This window comes from Tachyglossus aculeatus, chromosome 13 (genome assembly GCF_015852505.1).
Source record: "Tachyglossus aculeatus isolate mTacAcu1 chromosome 13, mTacAcu1.pri, whole genome shotgun sequence".
Classification (NCBI taxonomy): domain Eukaryota; kingdom Metazoa; phylum Chordata; class Mammalia; order Monotremata; family Tachyglossidae; genus Tachyglossus; species Tachyglossus aculeatus.
The window spans coordinates 2,309,649-2,324,149 of NC_052078.1; the positions used below are offsets into that span (position 1 = coordinate 2,309,649).

Here is a 14,501-nt window from a genome sequence, read left to right on the forward strand (position 1 = left end):
AGTCCAGGCCGTTCCCCGGCCTCAGAGACACCCCAGGCCCAAAGCCCCAGTGTCGGCAGACTGGGTGCATCCCCCACCCTCCAAGAGGGACCCTGAGATAATCCTGGGGGGCTGCAGAATCAGGGGGTCAGGAGAGACGGTTCCCATGGTAACTCAGCAGCATGGACCTCTCAGGCCCAGCCAGCAGGCACTGGGCCGTGTCTCCGACGGTGCGGTCGACACAGAGCCCAACCTCCATCTCCCCTTGTCCGGGCCCGAGCCTGCTAGATTCGGGGTTGGGAGGGGGCGGCCAGCACAGCTGTAGCTCGAGGACCCCAGCTGGGGAAGAAGCCCCCCGTTGTCCAGGGCAGCGGGGACCACTCAGGAGCTGCAGCAGCTCGGGGGAGGCGCAGATGACCACAAGATCACTGTGGTCAGCGAATGTGTCCATTCATTGTTATATTGTCCTCTTCCAAGCATTTAGTATAGTGCTCTGCACACAGTAAGCGCTCAATAAATACGATTGAATGAATGAATGATTGGGGAAGGTGGTCGCCCCACACAGCTCACCTGCTGGCCTTCTCAGCTCCCCCGGGGCTAGCTGACTGCCCAAATCTCGCCCTCAACCCCCTTGTCTCCACCAGAAAGTCCTTCTCCCTCAACGTGGTCTAGTGGATTGAGCCTGTGCCTGGGAATCAGAAGGACCTGGGTTCTAATCCCAGCCCCACCACGTGTCTGCTGTGAGACCTTGGGAATGTCACTTCACTCCTCCGTGCCTCAGTTACCTCATGTGGCCGGTCTTGCCCCCCGGCACCAATAAAGGAGAATAACGATCACCAGAGAAGCAGCGTGGCTCAGTGGAACGAGCCCGGGCTTTGGAGTCAGAGGTCATGGGTTCAAATCCCGGCTCCTCCACTAGTCAGCTGTGTGACTTTGGGCAAGTCACTTCACTTCTCCGTGCCTCAGTTCCCTCATCTGTAAAATGGGGATTAAGACAGTGAGCCCCCTGTGGGACAACCTGATCACTTTGTAACCTCCCCAGCGCTTTTTGAACAGTGCTTTGCACATAGTAAGCGCTTAATAAATGCCATTATTATTATTATTATCATCATCATCAATCGTATTTATTGAGCGCTTACTGTGTGCAGAGCACTGTACTAAGCGCTTGGAAAGTACAAATTGGCAACATATAGAGACAGTCCCTACCCAACAGTGGGCTCACAGTCTAAAAGGGGATAATGATGATGATGCGAGCCCCATGAGCGACAGAGACTTGGGTCCAAATTGATTAAATTGTATCTATCCCAGCGCTTGTACAGTGCCTGCCACGTAGTAAGCATTTAACAAATACCGTTTTTTTAAAAAAAGATTCCACCCAATGGCCTCCCTTAGGTAGACCAATGCCAGGCACGACCCTTCAGAGCTGACGCAGGGAAATTTGGGGAACTCCCAGAGGCCCCTCAGCTGGCTTTTGGCATGAGCAGAACCGGAACTCAGAAGCGATGACGCCAGACCCTCAGCCAGGCCGCCAAGAACCCCTGTCACCTCCCACCGAGCTTCCCCAACTCTGGCCAGGGGGCAACTTTCCCCACCTGCCCCGGGTGGCCCCATCGGAGGCTCTGTGGGTGTGGAAATGGGGGTTGGCCAACGGGGTTTGTGGGAAGGGCAGAGACACCCACAAAGACCCCCCAAGACCCGAGGCGCCGCTGCATATAAGGAACATCCCTGGGAGGGACCGGTCAGCAGCGCTTGGGGCTGAAGAGGACGGAGGGAGCAGGATGGCGGCGGGCAGCTGGAGAGTCCTGCTGTTGGTCAGCGTGGCTGCGGTCCTCACCCCGGCGTGGGGCCTGAGCCAGCGAGAGGCCGTGGACCTCGCCCTCGACTCCTACAACAAAGGCTTGGACATCGACAACATCTTCCGCTTCGTCGACTACATCAAGAAATCCGGCCCCGTGAGTATCACGGTCCTCGCTTCTTGGGGGACTTACTGTTCTGGGACAGGGCAGACGTCTCTTTCAGAACCCGTGGCCTGACAACACCTAGACAGCCCTGGGGTCTCAGCTTGGGGTTCCTGCTCCATGGAGCCACTGTGGACACCCCAGATGCCGAGGGCCGATGGGACTGAGCGTGGGGTGGGATGGTCCTTCTTCCAGTGGAGGGAGAGATAGGAGGGAATTTTGTGATCTAGAACTGGCCTAGGAGAAGGCTCTGGGGTGGCCCACTTTCTCCCTCCCTCCCTCTCTGTGACCCAGGGCTGGACAGGACCACAGAGGTCATTCAGTCCATTCCCCTGCTGCAGGGTCAGACTGCCCCCAGCCCACCCAGAGAGGTCGCGGCCTGTGAGATGCTCCATGGCCTGGGTGGAACTCAGCCTGACAGAGGCGGGGTTGGTGAAGGGGTCAGGCTGGGGAGAGAGGGACAAGCGTGTCGGGGCCTGAGACCATCCCCTGTCCTCCGTGCGGACCCCCACAGGTGAACCCGTCCAAGCCTACCCTGGTGAGGTTCACCATCCAGGAGACCGTGTGCCGCAAGTCCGATAATCGGGTCCCCGACCAATGCGACTTCAAGAGGAATGGGGTGAGGCTTCCTCTGGGACCGAGCGGGCCCGCTCCGCCCCAATCTGGGAATCCGGGTCCGGAGAAAGGGTGGGGGCCCGGTGGTCTGGAGCCCAGGGGTCTCTACCTTCACAGTTTTCTCTCTGCGTGTCCCCTCAGCTGGTGAAAGTCTGTACAGGAACTGTCTTCCCGGCGACAGGATCTCCCTCAGTGTCAATCACATGTGATGGGGTAAGAGTCCGTCGACATCTCTCTGGTGTGGGGCCCAGAGGTTGGAGAGGGGCCAGAACTCCCAGGTTTCCCAGAAAACAGCGAGGTGGGATTAGGATCCATTTCCTTAACGGGAGTGTCTAGGATGGGAGAGGGGAGTCTGGGAACGTGGGGTGATCTCCCTTCAGGAAGAGACGTCGCTGTCCTCAGCCGTCACCTCAGGTCTGGGGCTCTCCTCGCTCCCTGGGCCAGAGGAGGGGTGAGGAATGTCGGGGGCGCTTCTCTGACCCCTCCGGCCCCCGTCCACTATGGCGGTGGCGAGGGGCTGCTGGAGGTGAGGGGGTAATGGGGCACCGGTTAGATCTGGCAGCTGTCCGGTGCCCCTAATCCTGGGCACAGCAGACAGTATTGGGGGGGCTCAAAGCTGTGTGGGAGGGGGCTGCCCCAGAGCCCACACTTCTCCTTCCCCATCCCTACTGGCAGTCGGTTAAGAGGGTCCGCCCGGGCCCTACGAAGCCCACTCGGTCTGTTGTCCTCCGCCCGGGGGGGCGGAGACAGTGACCCCCGGGACCTCCATACCCCGGGCCGGGGCGGCCCCTGACCCAAGTCCAGGATGTCACAGACGGGGTGGGGGGGTTTCTCCTCCAGTCCATCCGCACCAAGAGATTCTTCAGAGGAGTCGGCAGGTTGGCTGGACGTTTCAGACGGAAGATCAGTAAGAGTTGGCGAAAAATTAAAGAGGGCTACCACAGAGGCAGATGGGGACGGAGAAGCCGAGGCCAAGGTGGGAGAGCAGTCCCAGGTGGAAGTCCAGGTGAAGAAGAGAATCAAGAGGAGCAGCAGTAACCCCCCCGTCCCCGATCCTCCATGGCAACGGCGACCAGACCCCCGGGTCTGGCCCCAGCTTCGGCCCTGCAAGGCTATTGCCCCTCCAGTCGCAAACAGAAACAATCCGAGCAGCCTCTGTGCCTGAGCTTCCGCCCCAGCCTCTCCCATCCTTCACCCCTGACATCCCCCAAAGAATAAATGTCTTGGACGAACTCCATGGTCGAGCATTTTTTTTGTTATTTTTAATGGTATTTGCTATACGCTTACTACGCGTCAACCACTGTTTTAAGTACTGGGGTAGATTTTGTTCTGTTTTTATGGGATTTATTAAGCACTTACTATGTTCTGAGCGCTGGGGAGGTTACAAGGTGATCGGGTTGTCCCCCCGGGGGCTCACAGTCTTCACCCCCATTTTCCAGATGAGGTCACTGGGGCCCAGAGAAGTGAAGTGACTCGCCCAAAGTCACCCAGCTGACAAGGGGCGGAGCCGGGGTTTGAACCCATGACCGCTGCCTCCAAAGCCCGTGCCCTTTCCACTGAACCGCACTGGGGCTTTCAGTCATATTCCCCATCTTCCAGATGAGGTAACTGAGGCACGGAGAAGTTAAGTGACTTGTCCAAGGTCACACAGCAGACACGTGGTGGAGTCGGGATTAGAATCTAGGTCCTCTAGCTCCCAGGCCCGGGCTCTAGCCACTAGGCCATGTTGCTTCCACCTTCTCCTCTTCTTCCTTCCTCCTCCTCCTCCCTCTTCTTCCTCATTCTCCTCGTTCTCCTCCTCCTTCTCCTTCTCTCCTCCTCCTCTTTCTCTCTCCTCCTCTTCCTCTCTCTCCATCTCCTTCTTCCTCCCCTTCTTCCTCCTCCTGTTCCTCCTCTCCCTTTCCCTTCCTCCCTTCACTGGCCCAGATGGCCCTGGCTCCCAACCCCCAGCCCCGCTCCTCACCCCCAAGATTATTGAGGAGACGCCTCTCTCCCTCCCCTCCACCCCCTTCTAATAATGATAACTGCGATATTTCTTAAGTGCTTACTAAAAGCCAGGCACTGTCCATTCACTGATTCATTCAATCAATCGTATTTATTCATTCATTCATTCAATCGTATTTATTGAGCGCTTACTGTGTGCAGAGCACTGTACTAAGCGCTTGGGAATTCCAAGTTGGCAACATATAGAGACGGTCCCTACCCAACAACGGGCTCACAAGCACTGGAGTAGATACAGCTGTCCCACCTGGGGCTCACGGTCTTCATCCCCCTTTTCCAGATGAGGGAACTGAGGCCCAGAGAAGTGAAGTGACTTACCCAAAGTCACACAGCCGATTAGTGGCGGAGCCGAGATTAGAACCCGTGACCTCTGACTCACAAGCCCGGGCTCTTTCCACTAAGCCACACACTTAGTACAGTGCCTGGCACATAGTAAGTGTTTACCAGAAAAATTAAAGCGGGCTACCGCAGAGGCAGAGGGGGAAGCAGTTTACCAGAAACTGCTTAAACTGCTTACCAGAAGCAGTTTAAGAACAGAGCAGAACAAAAGTGTTTAAGAGAAGCAGCGTGGCTTAGTGGAAAGGGCCCGGGCTTGGGAGTCAGAGGTCACGGGTTCTAATCCCGACTCTGCCGCTTATCGGCTGTGTTACTTTGGACAGGTCACTTCACTTCTCTGGGCCTCAGTTCCCTCATCTGGAAAATGGGGATGAAGACCGTGAGCCCCCCGTGGGACAACCCAATCACCTTGTAACCTCCCCAGTGCTTAGAACAGTGCTTTGCACATAGTAAGTGCTTAACAAATACCATAATTGATTAATTAATTAATTAGTTCATTGTAGTAGCTGCTTTAACAATCATTCACCTATTGTACTTACATGAAACAGGATCTAATAACCCATCTCTAGATTAAACTCAGATTCAGACAAAATCCCCTTCCACCCTTACTACTACTACTAATAATAATAATAACGACCTTTATTAAGCGCTTACTATGTGCAAAGCACTGTTCTAAGCGCTGGGGGGAGGGATACAGGGTGATCAGGTTGTCCCACGGGGGGCTCACAGTCAATCCCCATTTTACAGATGAGGTAACTGAGGCACAGAGAAGTGAAGTCACTTGCCCAGTGTCACCCAGCTGACAATTGGCGGAGTCGGTATTTGAACCCGTGACCACTGACTTCAAAGCCCAGGCTCTTTCCACTGAGCCACGCTGCTTCTCTACTCCATTAAGGATCTCCTGGGCTTAATTAATTATTATTATTACCTTTTCTGGACCGTTTCCTTGTCTAGTTGGACTAAGTAGCGCAAGAATCGTACCAGACCTGAGCGTGACCCGTCCTTTCAACAAGAGGACTCACTACTGACCGCCTCCTCGCTCTGGCCAGATGACCCTAAAGTTCCAAGACATCAGGCTTCGTCCTCGCCCTTGTCCTTCTCTTTTTAATTTTGTTGTGGTTGTTAAGCATTTACTACTCGTCAAACACCGTTCTAATCGCTAGGGTAAGGACAAGTCGGACACGATCCCTGTCCCGCATAGGGCTTGCAGTCTAATTTATAGACTGTGAGCCCACTGTTGGGTAGGGACTGTCTCCATATGTTGCCAATTTGTACTTCCCAAGTGCTTAGTCCAGTGCTCTGCACACAGTAAGCGCTCAATAAATACGATTGCTTGATTGATTGATTAATTCATCGTCTTCATCCTCCTCTTTGTCGTCCTCCTTCTCAAACCTAACCCCAACCACTGTTGCCCCAGCCCTGACCACCAGGATTTGGGCAACGTTGCCCCCTTGCCCGCTGACCCAATCTAAGCCCACCACTAGCCCAGGCAGGGGGGCTGGCACCCTAATTCGTCATCCTCCTTCTCCCCTTTGTTGTCCTCCTTCTCAAACCTAACCCCAACCACTGTTGCCCCGGCCCTGACCACCAGGATTTGGGAAATGTTGCCCCCTCGCCAGCTGACCCAATCTAAGCCCACCACTAGCCCAGGCAGGGGGGCTGGCACCCTAATTCGTCATCCTCCTTCTCCCCTTTGTTGTCCTCCTTCTCAAACCTAACCCCAACCACTGTTGCCCCAGCCCTGACCACCAGGATTTGGGAAATGTTGCCCCCTCGCCAGCTGACCCAATCTAAGCCCACCACTAGCCCAGGCAGGGGGGCTGGCAGCCTAATTCGTCATCCTCCTTCTCCCCTTTGTTGTCCTCCTTCTCAAACCTAACCCCAACCACTGTTGCCCCAGCCCTGACCACCAGGATTTGGGAAATGTTGCCCCCTCGCCAGCTGACCCAATCTAAGCCCACCACTAGCCCAGGCAGGGGGGCTGGCAGCCTAATTCGTCATCCTCCTTCTCCCCTTTGTTGTCCTCCTTCTCAAACCTAACCCCAACCACTGTTGCCCCGGCCCTGACCACCAGGATTTGGGCAACGTTGCCCCCTTGCCCGCTGACCCAATCTAAGCCCACCACTAGCCCGGGCAGGGCGGCTGGCAGCCTAATTCGTCATCCTCCTCCTCCTCTTTGTCATTCTCCTTCTCAAACCTAACTCCAACCACTGTTGCCCCAGCCCTGAGCACCAGGATTTGGGCAACGTTGCCCCCTCGCCCGCTGACCCAATCTAAGCCCACCACTAGCCCGGGCAGGGCAGCTGGCAGTCTAATTCATCCTCCTCCTCCTCCTCTTTGTCATCCTCCTTCTCAAACGTAACTCCAACCACAGTTGCCCCAGCTCTGACCACCAGGATTTGGGCAACGTTGCCCCCTCGCCCGCTGACCCAATCTAAGCCCACCACTAGCCCGGGAAGGGCGGCTGGCAGTATTGGTCAACGGAGCTTGCTTAGAGGAAGGGGAGAGTTAAGCACGGGGCAGGGAGAGACCCCGTGGATATAAACGTGGCCAGGATCGGACGTACGGTGCTCAGGCCCGGGTCTGGGGTGGATGGAAGGGGCAGGATGGCAGCGGGCATCTGGAGAGGCCTGCTGCTGGCCACCGTGGCCGCGGCCCTCACCCAGACGCGGGGCCTGAGCCACTGAGAGGCCGTGAACCTCGCCCTCGACTCCTACAATAAAGGCTCGGACACGGACAACACTTTAAGGCTCGTGGATTCCATCCCTCCGTCAGGCCCGGTGAGTATCACGGTCCCTTCCGCTCGGCGGACTTATTATCCACGGACAGACCAGTGCCCCAGCAGAAGCCTCTTCCAGATCCTGGGGGGTCTCCTTCCCCATCCCGCTTAGTCCCCAGGCAGCCCTCAGCCCCCAGTGTGGGGGTCTCGGCTCCCCAGGGCCGCTGCGGACACCCCAGATCTACAAGTCTTTCCCTCCGGGGCAGCCCCGAGGGCTCTGCGTGTGGGATGGGACTGTCCTTCATCATCATCATCATCAATCGTATTTATTGAGCGCTTACTGTGTGCAGAGCACTGGACTAAGCGCTTGGGAAGTACAAGTTGGCAACATATAGAGACAGTCCCTACCCATCAGTGGGCTCACAGTCTAAAAGGGGGAGACAGAGAACAAAACCAAACATACTAACAAAATAAAATAAATAGAATAGATATGTACAAGTAAAATAAATAAAAAAAATAAATAGAGTAATAAATATGTACAAACATATCTACATATTTACAGGTGCTGTGGGGAAGGGAAGGAGGTAAGATGGGGGGATGGAGAGGGGGACGAGGGGGAGAGGAAGGAAGGGGCTCAGTGTGGGAAGGCCTCCTGGAGGAGGTGAGCTCTCAGTAGGGCCTTGAAGGGAGGAAGAGAGCTAGCTTGGCGGATAGGAAGAGGGAGGGCATTCCAGGCCCGAGGGATGATGTGGGCCAGGGGTCGATGGGGTGGAGAGATCAGTGCATTCTGGGATCTGGGACTGGATAAGGAGAGGGTCCCAAGAAGACCCTCCCTCCATCTCTCTGTAATAATAACAATAACGATGGTATTTGTTAAGCGCTTACTCTGTGCCAAGCACTGTTCTAAGCACTGGGGGGGATACAAGGCAGTCAGGTTGTCCCACGTGGGGCTCACAGTCTTCATCCCCATTTTACAGATGAGGGAACCGAGGCCCAGAGAAGTGAAGTGACTTGCCCACAGTCACACAGCTAAGTGGCAGAGGCGGAATTAGAACCCACGACCTCTGACTCCCAAGCCTGTGCTCTTTCCACTGAGCCACGCTGCTTCCCAGCTGTACAGGCAGCCTAAGGTTGGACGGGGCCAAAGAGGTCAATCAATCAATCAATCAATTGCATTTATTGAGCACTTACTGTGTGCAGAGCACTGGACTAAGCGCTTGGGAAGTCCAAGTTGGCAACATATAGAGGCGGTCCCTACCCAACAGTGGGCTCACAGTCTAGAAGGTCATTCAGTCCATCCCCCTGCTGCAGGATCACACTGCCTCCGGCCCGGCCCATAGAGGGTCACGGTCTGAGAAACGCTCCGCGACCTCCCGGGGTTAACGGGTGGGGTGAGCGTATCCGGGCCTGAGACTGCCCCCCGTCCTCTGTGCGGACCCCCCTAGGTGGACCCGTCCAGGCCCGTCCCGGTGGCGTTCACCATCCAGGAGACCGTGTGCCGCAAATCCGACAACCGTGTCCCCGACCGATGCGCCTTCAAGAAGGACGGGGTGAGGGTACCGGACCCTCTCCGCCCCGGTCCGGGAATCCGGGTCCGGGCCCAGTTCTGGGAAAAGGGTGGGAGTCCGGGCGTCTGGGGCCTGGGGGTTTCTACCCTCACTGTCTTCCTCTCTGTGCATCCCCTCAGCTGGTGAAATTCTGTACGGGATCTGTCTCCGTGGAAACGGGGATTCCCTCAGTTTCAATCACTTGCGATGGGGTAAGACTGCGCCCACATCTCTCGGGGCTTGGGGTCAATGCCCGGGCAGGGTGGCTTGGGAGCGAGCGTCTAGACTCCCAAAATCCACTGGGAGCAACGAGGCAGGATCCTGAGGGGGGGCTCCTTCCCTGGTGTTCCCGGGCCTGGTGCCAGGTGGGAGCGATGGGTATTCGGGGAAGCAGCGTGGCTCAGTGGAAAGAGGACGGGCTTTGGAGTCGGAGGTCAGGGGTTCAAATCCCGGCTCCGCCACTTGTCAGCTGGGTGACTTTGGGCAAGTCACTTCACTTCTCTGAGTCTCAGTAGCCTCATCTGTCAAATGGGGATGAAGGCTGTGAGCCCCCCGTGGGACCACCTGATCACCTTGTAACCTCCCCAGCTCTTAGAACCTCCCCACGCTCTCCCTGTTCTAGACTGTTAGCCCACTACTGGGTAGGGACCGTCTCTATATGTTGCCAAATTGTACTTCCCAAGCGCTTAATACAGTGCTCTGCACACAGTAATCACTCAATAAATACAATTGAATGAATGAATGAGTGCTTTGCGCATAGTAAGCCCTTAATAAATTCATTCAACCATATTTATTGAGCGCTTACTGTGTGCAGAGCACTGTACTAAGTGCTTGGGAAGTCCAAGTTGGCAACATATAGAGATTGTCCCTACCCAACAGTGGGCTCACAGTCTAGAAGTGGGAGACAGACAACAGAATAAAACATATTAACAAAATAAAATAAATAGAATAAATATGTACAAATAAAATAAATAAATAAATAGAGTAATAGATCCGTACAAACATATATACAGGTGCTGTGGGAGGGGAAGGAGGTAAGAGGGGGGATGGGGAGGGGGGGAGAGGGGGAGAGGAAGTAGGGGGCTCAGTCTGGGAAGGCCTTCTGGAGGAGGTGAGCTCTCAGTAGGGCTTTGAAGGGAGCCATCATCATTATTCACACAGCAACAAAAGTCACCAGTGGCAGGAAGGGATGGGGCCTCATAATAATAATAATGATGGCATTTGTTAAGCGCTTACTGTGTGCAAAGCATGGCCCAGGAGGATTCTGGGGTCTCTGTTTTGGGGACAGAAAAGGTCTGAAAATCCCCCAGCCATCCCCCAGAGGACGGGGTCAGTCTCGGGTGGGAGCGAAGGGACGATGGGACACAGGAGAGCTCTCTTCCTCCCTTCAAGGCCCTACTGAGAGCTCACCTCCTCCAGGAGGCCTTCCCAGACTGAGCCCTTTCCTTCCTCTCCCCCTCGTCCCCCTCTCCATCCCCCCCATCTCACCTCATCATCCTCATCAATCGTATTTATTGAGCGCTTACTATGTGCAGAGCACTGTACTAAGCGCTTGGGAAGTACAAATTGGCAACATATAGAGACAGTCCCTACCCAACAGTGGGCTCACAGTCTAAAAATCTCACCTCCTTCCCTTCCCCACAGCACCTGTATATATGTATATATGTTTGTATATATTTATTACTTTATTTATTTATTTATTTGTTTTACTTGTACATATCTATTCTATTTTATTTTGTTAGTATGTTTGGTTTTGTTCTCTGTCTCCCCCTTTTAGACTGTGAGCCCACTGCTGGGTAGGGACTGTCTCTATATGTTGCCAACTTGTACTTCCCAAGCGCTTAGTCCAGTGCTCTGCACACAGTAAGCGCTCAATAAATACGATGGAGGAGGAGGAGGAGGAGGAGAGGGGTGGGAAACGGAGGCCGATCCACCTCTCCCGGCTCCTCACCGGCTGATGGGAAAGGAAACGTGACTGGTTCCTGACTGGAGACCGGCCATATACAGGGAGCCCACGGGGTCAAGGGTCACAGAAACAGGAACCGAGTGGGGGCTGCACGTAGAATGGTCCGGGCTCACACACTGGCTTTCTTCTCTTCTAGGCCGTCCGGACTAAAAGACGATTCAGACGGGGGTGGCAAAGTCAAGGGTGGCGGAGCCGGGGACGACAACAATCAGGGTGGCGAGGAGGAGGATGGAACCGGGGACAGGGTCACGTGGGGTGGAGGGGGCGAGGGTGGCAGAGCTGGGGACGACAACGATCCGGGTGGCGAGGTGGAGGATGGAACCGGGGACAGGGTCATGTGGGGTGGCGGGGGCGAGGGTGGCAGAGCCGAGGGCGACGTCAATTAGGACAGCGAAAGCTAGGGAGGCACAGTCTAGGTTGGCGTAAGCCGGGAAGACCCAGATCAACAAGGCCCAGGTGGAGGAGTCCGTGGTCGCAACGGAAGACATGGAGTCGGCCCAGTCAAGGATGGCGTGGACCGCGGCAGAGGGTACCAGGGCGGCACGGGTCCCGGTGGCCTGGATTACGACAGAGAGTGCCAGGGCGGCGTGGGACGCGGTGGCCTGGATCTGGGCGGAGGGTGCCAGGGCGGCGCGGGTCCCGGTGGCCTGGATCACGTCTGAGGGTGCCAGGGAGGCGTGGGTCTCGGCGGCCTGGATTACGAAGGAGGGTGCCGGGGAGGCGTGGGTCACAGCGGCCTGGATTACGAAGGAGGGTGCCGGGGAGGCGTGGGTCACGGCAGCCTGGATCACGAAGGAGGGTGCCGGGGCGGCGCGGGTCCCGGCGGCCTGGACCTCGACGGAGGGTGCCAGGGCGGCGCGGGTCCCGGCGGCCTGGATCTCGACGGAGGGTGCCAGGGCGGCGCGGGTCCCGGCGGCCTGGATCTCGACGGAGGGTGCCAGGGCGGCGCGGGGCCCGGCGGCCTGGATCTCGACGGAGGGTGCCAGGGCGGCGCGGGTCCCGGCGGCCTGGATCTCGACGGAGGGTGCCGGGGCGGCGCGGGGCCCGGCGGCCTGGATCTCGACGGAGGGTACCAGGGAAGCGTGGACGACGGCCTGGTTCACGACGACGGGGACACAGAAATCGCCGACCGGGACGGCCCGGTTCACGACAGCGAGGACGCAGAGAGCGCGGACCCCGGCGGCCTGGTTCACGGCGACCAGGACAGAGACAGTGCGGACCCCGACGGCCCGGTTCACGAGAGCGAGGAGAAAAATGCGATCGAAGCCCCCAAGAAAGAGTTCCAGGGAAGAGAGGCCCATCCCGGAGAGGCCCAGGCCTGGCAGAGCAAGAACTGAATTGCCCAGGGCCGAAATGCCGTGCGCTAGAAAGGCCAGATGTTGGTGGCCAGGGGCCAGGAGGAGCGGGTCCTGGAGAAGCGAGCCAGAATTGCCCAGGACCGCAATGCCATGGGTTAGATAACCGGAGGCAGGAAACACCAGGAGCTGGCGGATCGGGTAACCCGGAGCAGGGTGGTCCGTGGCAAGGGGGATCATGGCAGGGAGGAGGGCAGACTTGCCCGGGACCGCAATGCCAGGGACTAGGAAAGCCAGGAGCAGGTGGCCCAGGGCCAGGAGAAGCGGGCCAGGGAGGAGTGGGGCAGCATTGCCAAGGACAACTCTGCTTTGGGTTAGGTAACATGGGGCAGGGAGGAGGAGGAGGAGGAGGACAGGGATGGCCGGATCAGGAAGGCCCAGACCAGAAGGAGCAGGGGGGAAATGGGGATCAGGGAGAGAAGGGGGAGAAAGAAGAGAAGGGGGAGCAGGGAGAGAAGGGGGAGCAAGGGGAAAATGAGGAGAAGGGGGAGAAAGAAGAGAAGGGGGAGCAGGGAGAGAAGGGGGAGCAGGGGGAAAATGAGGAGAAGGAGAAAGGAAAGAAGCGGGGGAAGGGAGAGAAAGGAGAGGAAGGGGAGAAAGGGGAAAAGGGAGAAAAGGGAGAGCAAGGGGGACAGGAGGAAAATGGAGAGGAGGGAGAACAGGGAGAAAAAGGAGAGACAGAAGAAGAAGAGAAAGGGGAAAAGGGAGAGGAGGGAGAGAAAGGGGGAAAGGGAGAGGAGGGAGAGAAAGGGGAAAAGGGAGAGGAGGGAGAGAAAGCAGAAAAGGGGGGAAAGGGAGGACAGGGGGAGCAGAGAGAGAAGGGAGAACAGGGAGAAAAGGGAGAGAAGGGAGAAGAGAGAAAACAGGGGGAGCAGGAAGAGAAGGGAGAAAAGGGAACAAAGGGGGAGCAGGGAAAGAAGGGAAAACAGGGGGAGCAGGGAGAGAAGGGAGAAAAGGGAAAACAGGGGGAGCGGGGAGAGAAGGAAGAACAGGGAGAGAAGGGAGAAAAGGAAGAACAGAGAGAGCAGGGGGAAAAGGGAGAGCAGGAGAAGGGAGAGAAGGGGCAGCAAAGGCAGAAGAAAAAGAAGGACAAGAAAGGCAATGGAGAGAAGGGTGAGAATATCGTAGGACAAAAAGAGAAGGATTTCAAGGAGAAGCCCCCACAGGAGACAGATAGGAAGGGCTTGAAGAGGAAGGTCAAGGATGCGGAAAGCCAGGGGTCGATAAAATCAGTGAAAGCATAAAGTTCTCAGTCCCTCCCCGATCCGCCATGCTCTCTGTGCCCTGGAAGGCCAGAGCCGCCCCCTGCCCCAAACCGAGCTGTAACCAAAAAGAGTCCCAGCATCTTCTGCGCCTCAGCTTCTGCCTCAGCCTCCCCAACTTGTTCTGTCGACTTGACACCTGTCCGCATGTTTTGTTTTGTCGTCCGTCTCCCCCTTCTAGACTGTGAGCCCATTGCCGGGATGGGACCGTCTCTAGATGCTGCCGACTTGTACTTCCCAAGCGCTTAGTCCAGTGCTCTGCACACAGTAAGCGCTCAATAAATACGATTGAATGAATGCATGAATGAACCCCTCACCCCGACGTCCCCTGGGCCAATAAATGTCTCGGACAAACTCCGTCGTGGTCGTCTCGCTCCCTCCCGGCCCACTCGGCTCTCCCGGCCCTGGCTTCCCTTTTCCCGGGGTAGGATGCGGGAGGAGCGGGAAGGAGAGACGGAAGGAAGCTGGCCGGCCCCAACCGGAGGCGGAGAGTGTGGATGGGATTCCTGGGCCGTGGGAGACCTCGAGGGAGGGGAAGTGGCGAGGACTTCACCTTCCAGCGTTAGCGGGATCTCCGGACCGGCCCAGGGGGTGAGGGGCTCACCCAAGGAGCGTGGGCATGGAGATGGGACTGGTTTCATCCCTGTAGCGGGGCCGCTGCTTCCAGGAAGCCCCCAGCTGAGGGGCAGGGGTCACCGGGGGTCACTCCTGTTGCTCCTCTCGTCGTCCGCTGCTACAGGAAAAGAACAAAAAGGGAAAGACG

The 14,501-nt window shown here is 56.8% G+C and overlaps 1 protein-coding gene and 1 pseudogene across 1 annotated transcript; both read left to right on the forward strand.

Moving 5' to 3' along the window:
* The first annotated feature begins 1,742 nt into the window (after nt 1-1,742).
* LOC119936391 (cathelicidin-6-like) lies at nt 1,743-3,755 on the forward strand. Its single transcript, XM_038755981.1, has 4 exons — nt 1,743-1,931; nt 2,452-2,556; nt 2,694-2,765; nt 3,393-3,755. The coding sequence occupies exons 1-4, from the start codon at nt 1,758-1,760 to the stop codon at nt 3,588-3,590; spliced, it is 549 nt and encodes a 182-aa protein (XP_038611909.1). The 5' UTR covers nt 1,743-1,757; the 3' UTR covers nt 3,591-3,755.
* Nucleotides 3,756-7,495: 3,740 nt separating this feature from the next.
* LOC119936061 lies at nt 7,496-11,281 on the forward strand (annotated as a pseudogene).
* Nucleotides 11,282-14,501: the final 3,220 nt, after the last annotated feature.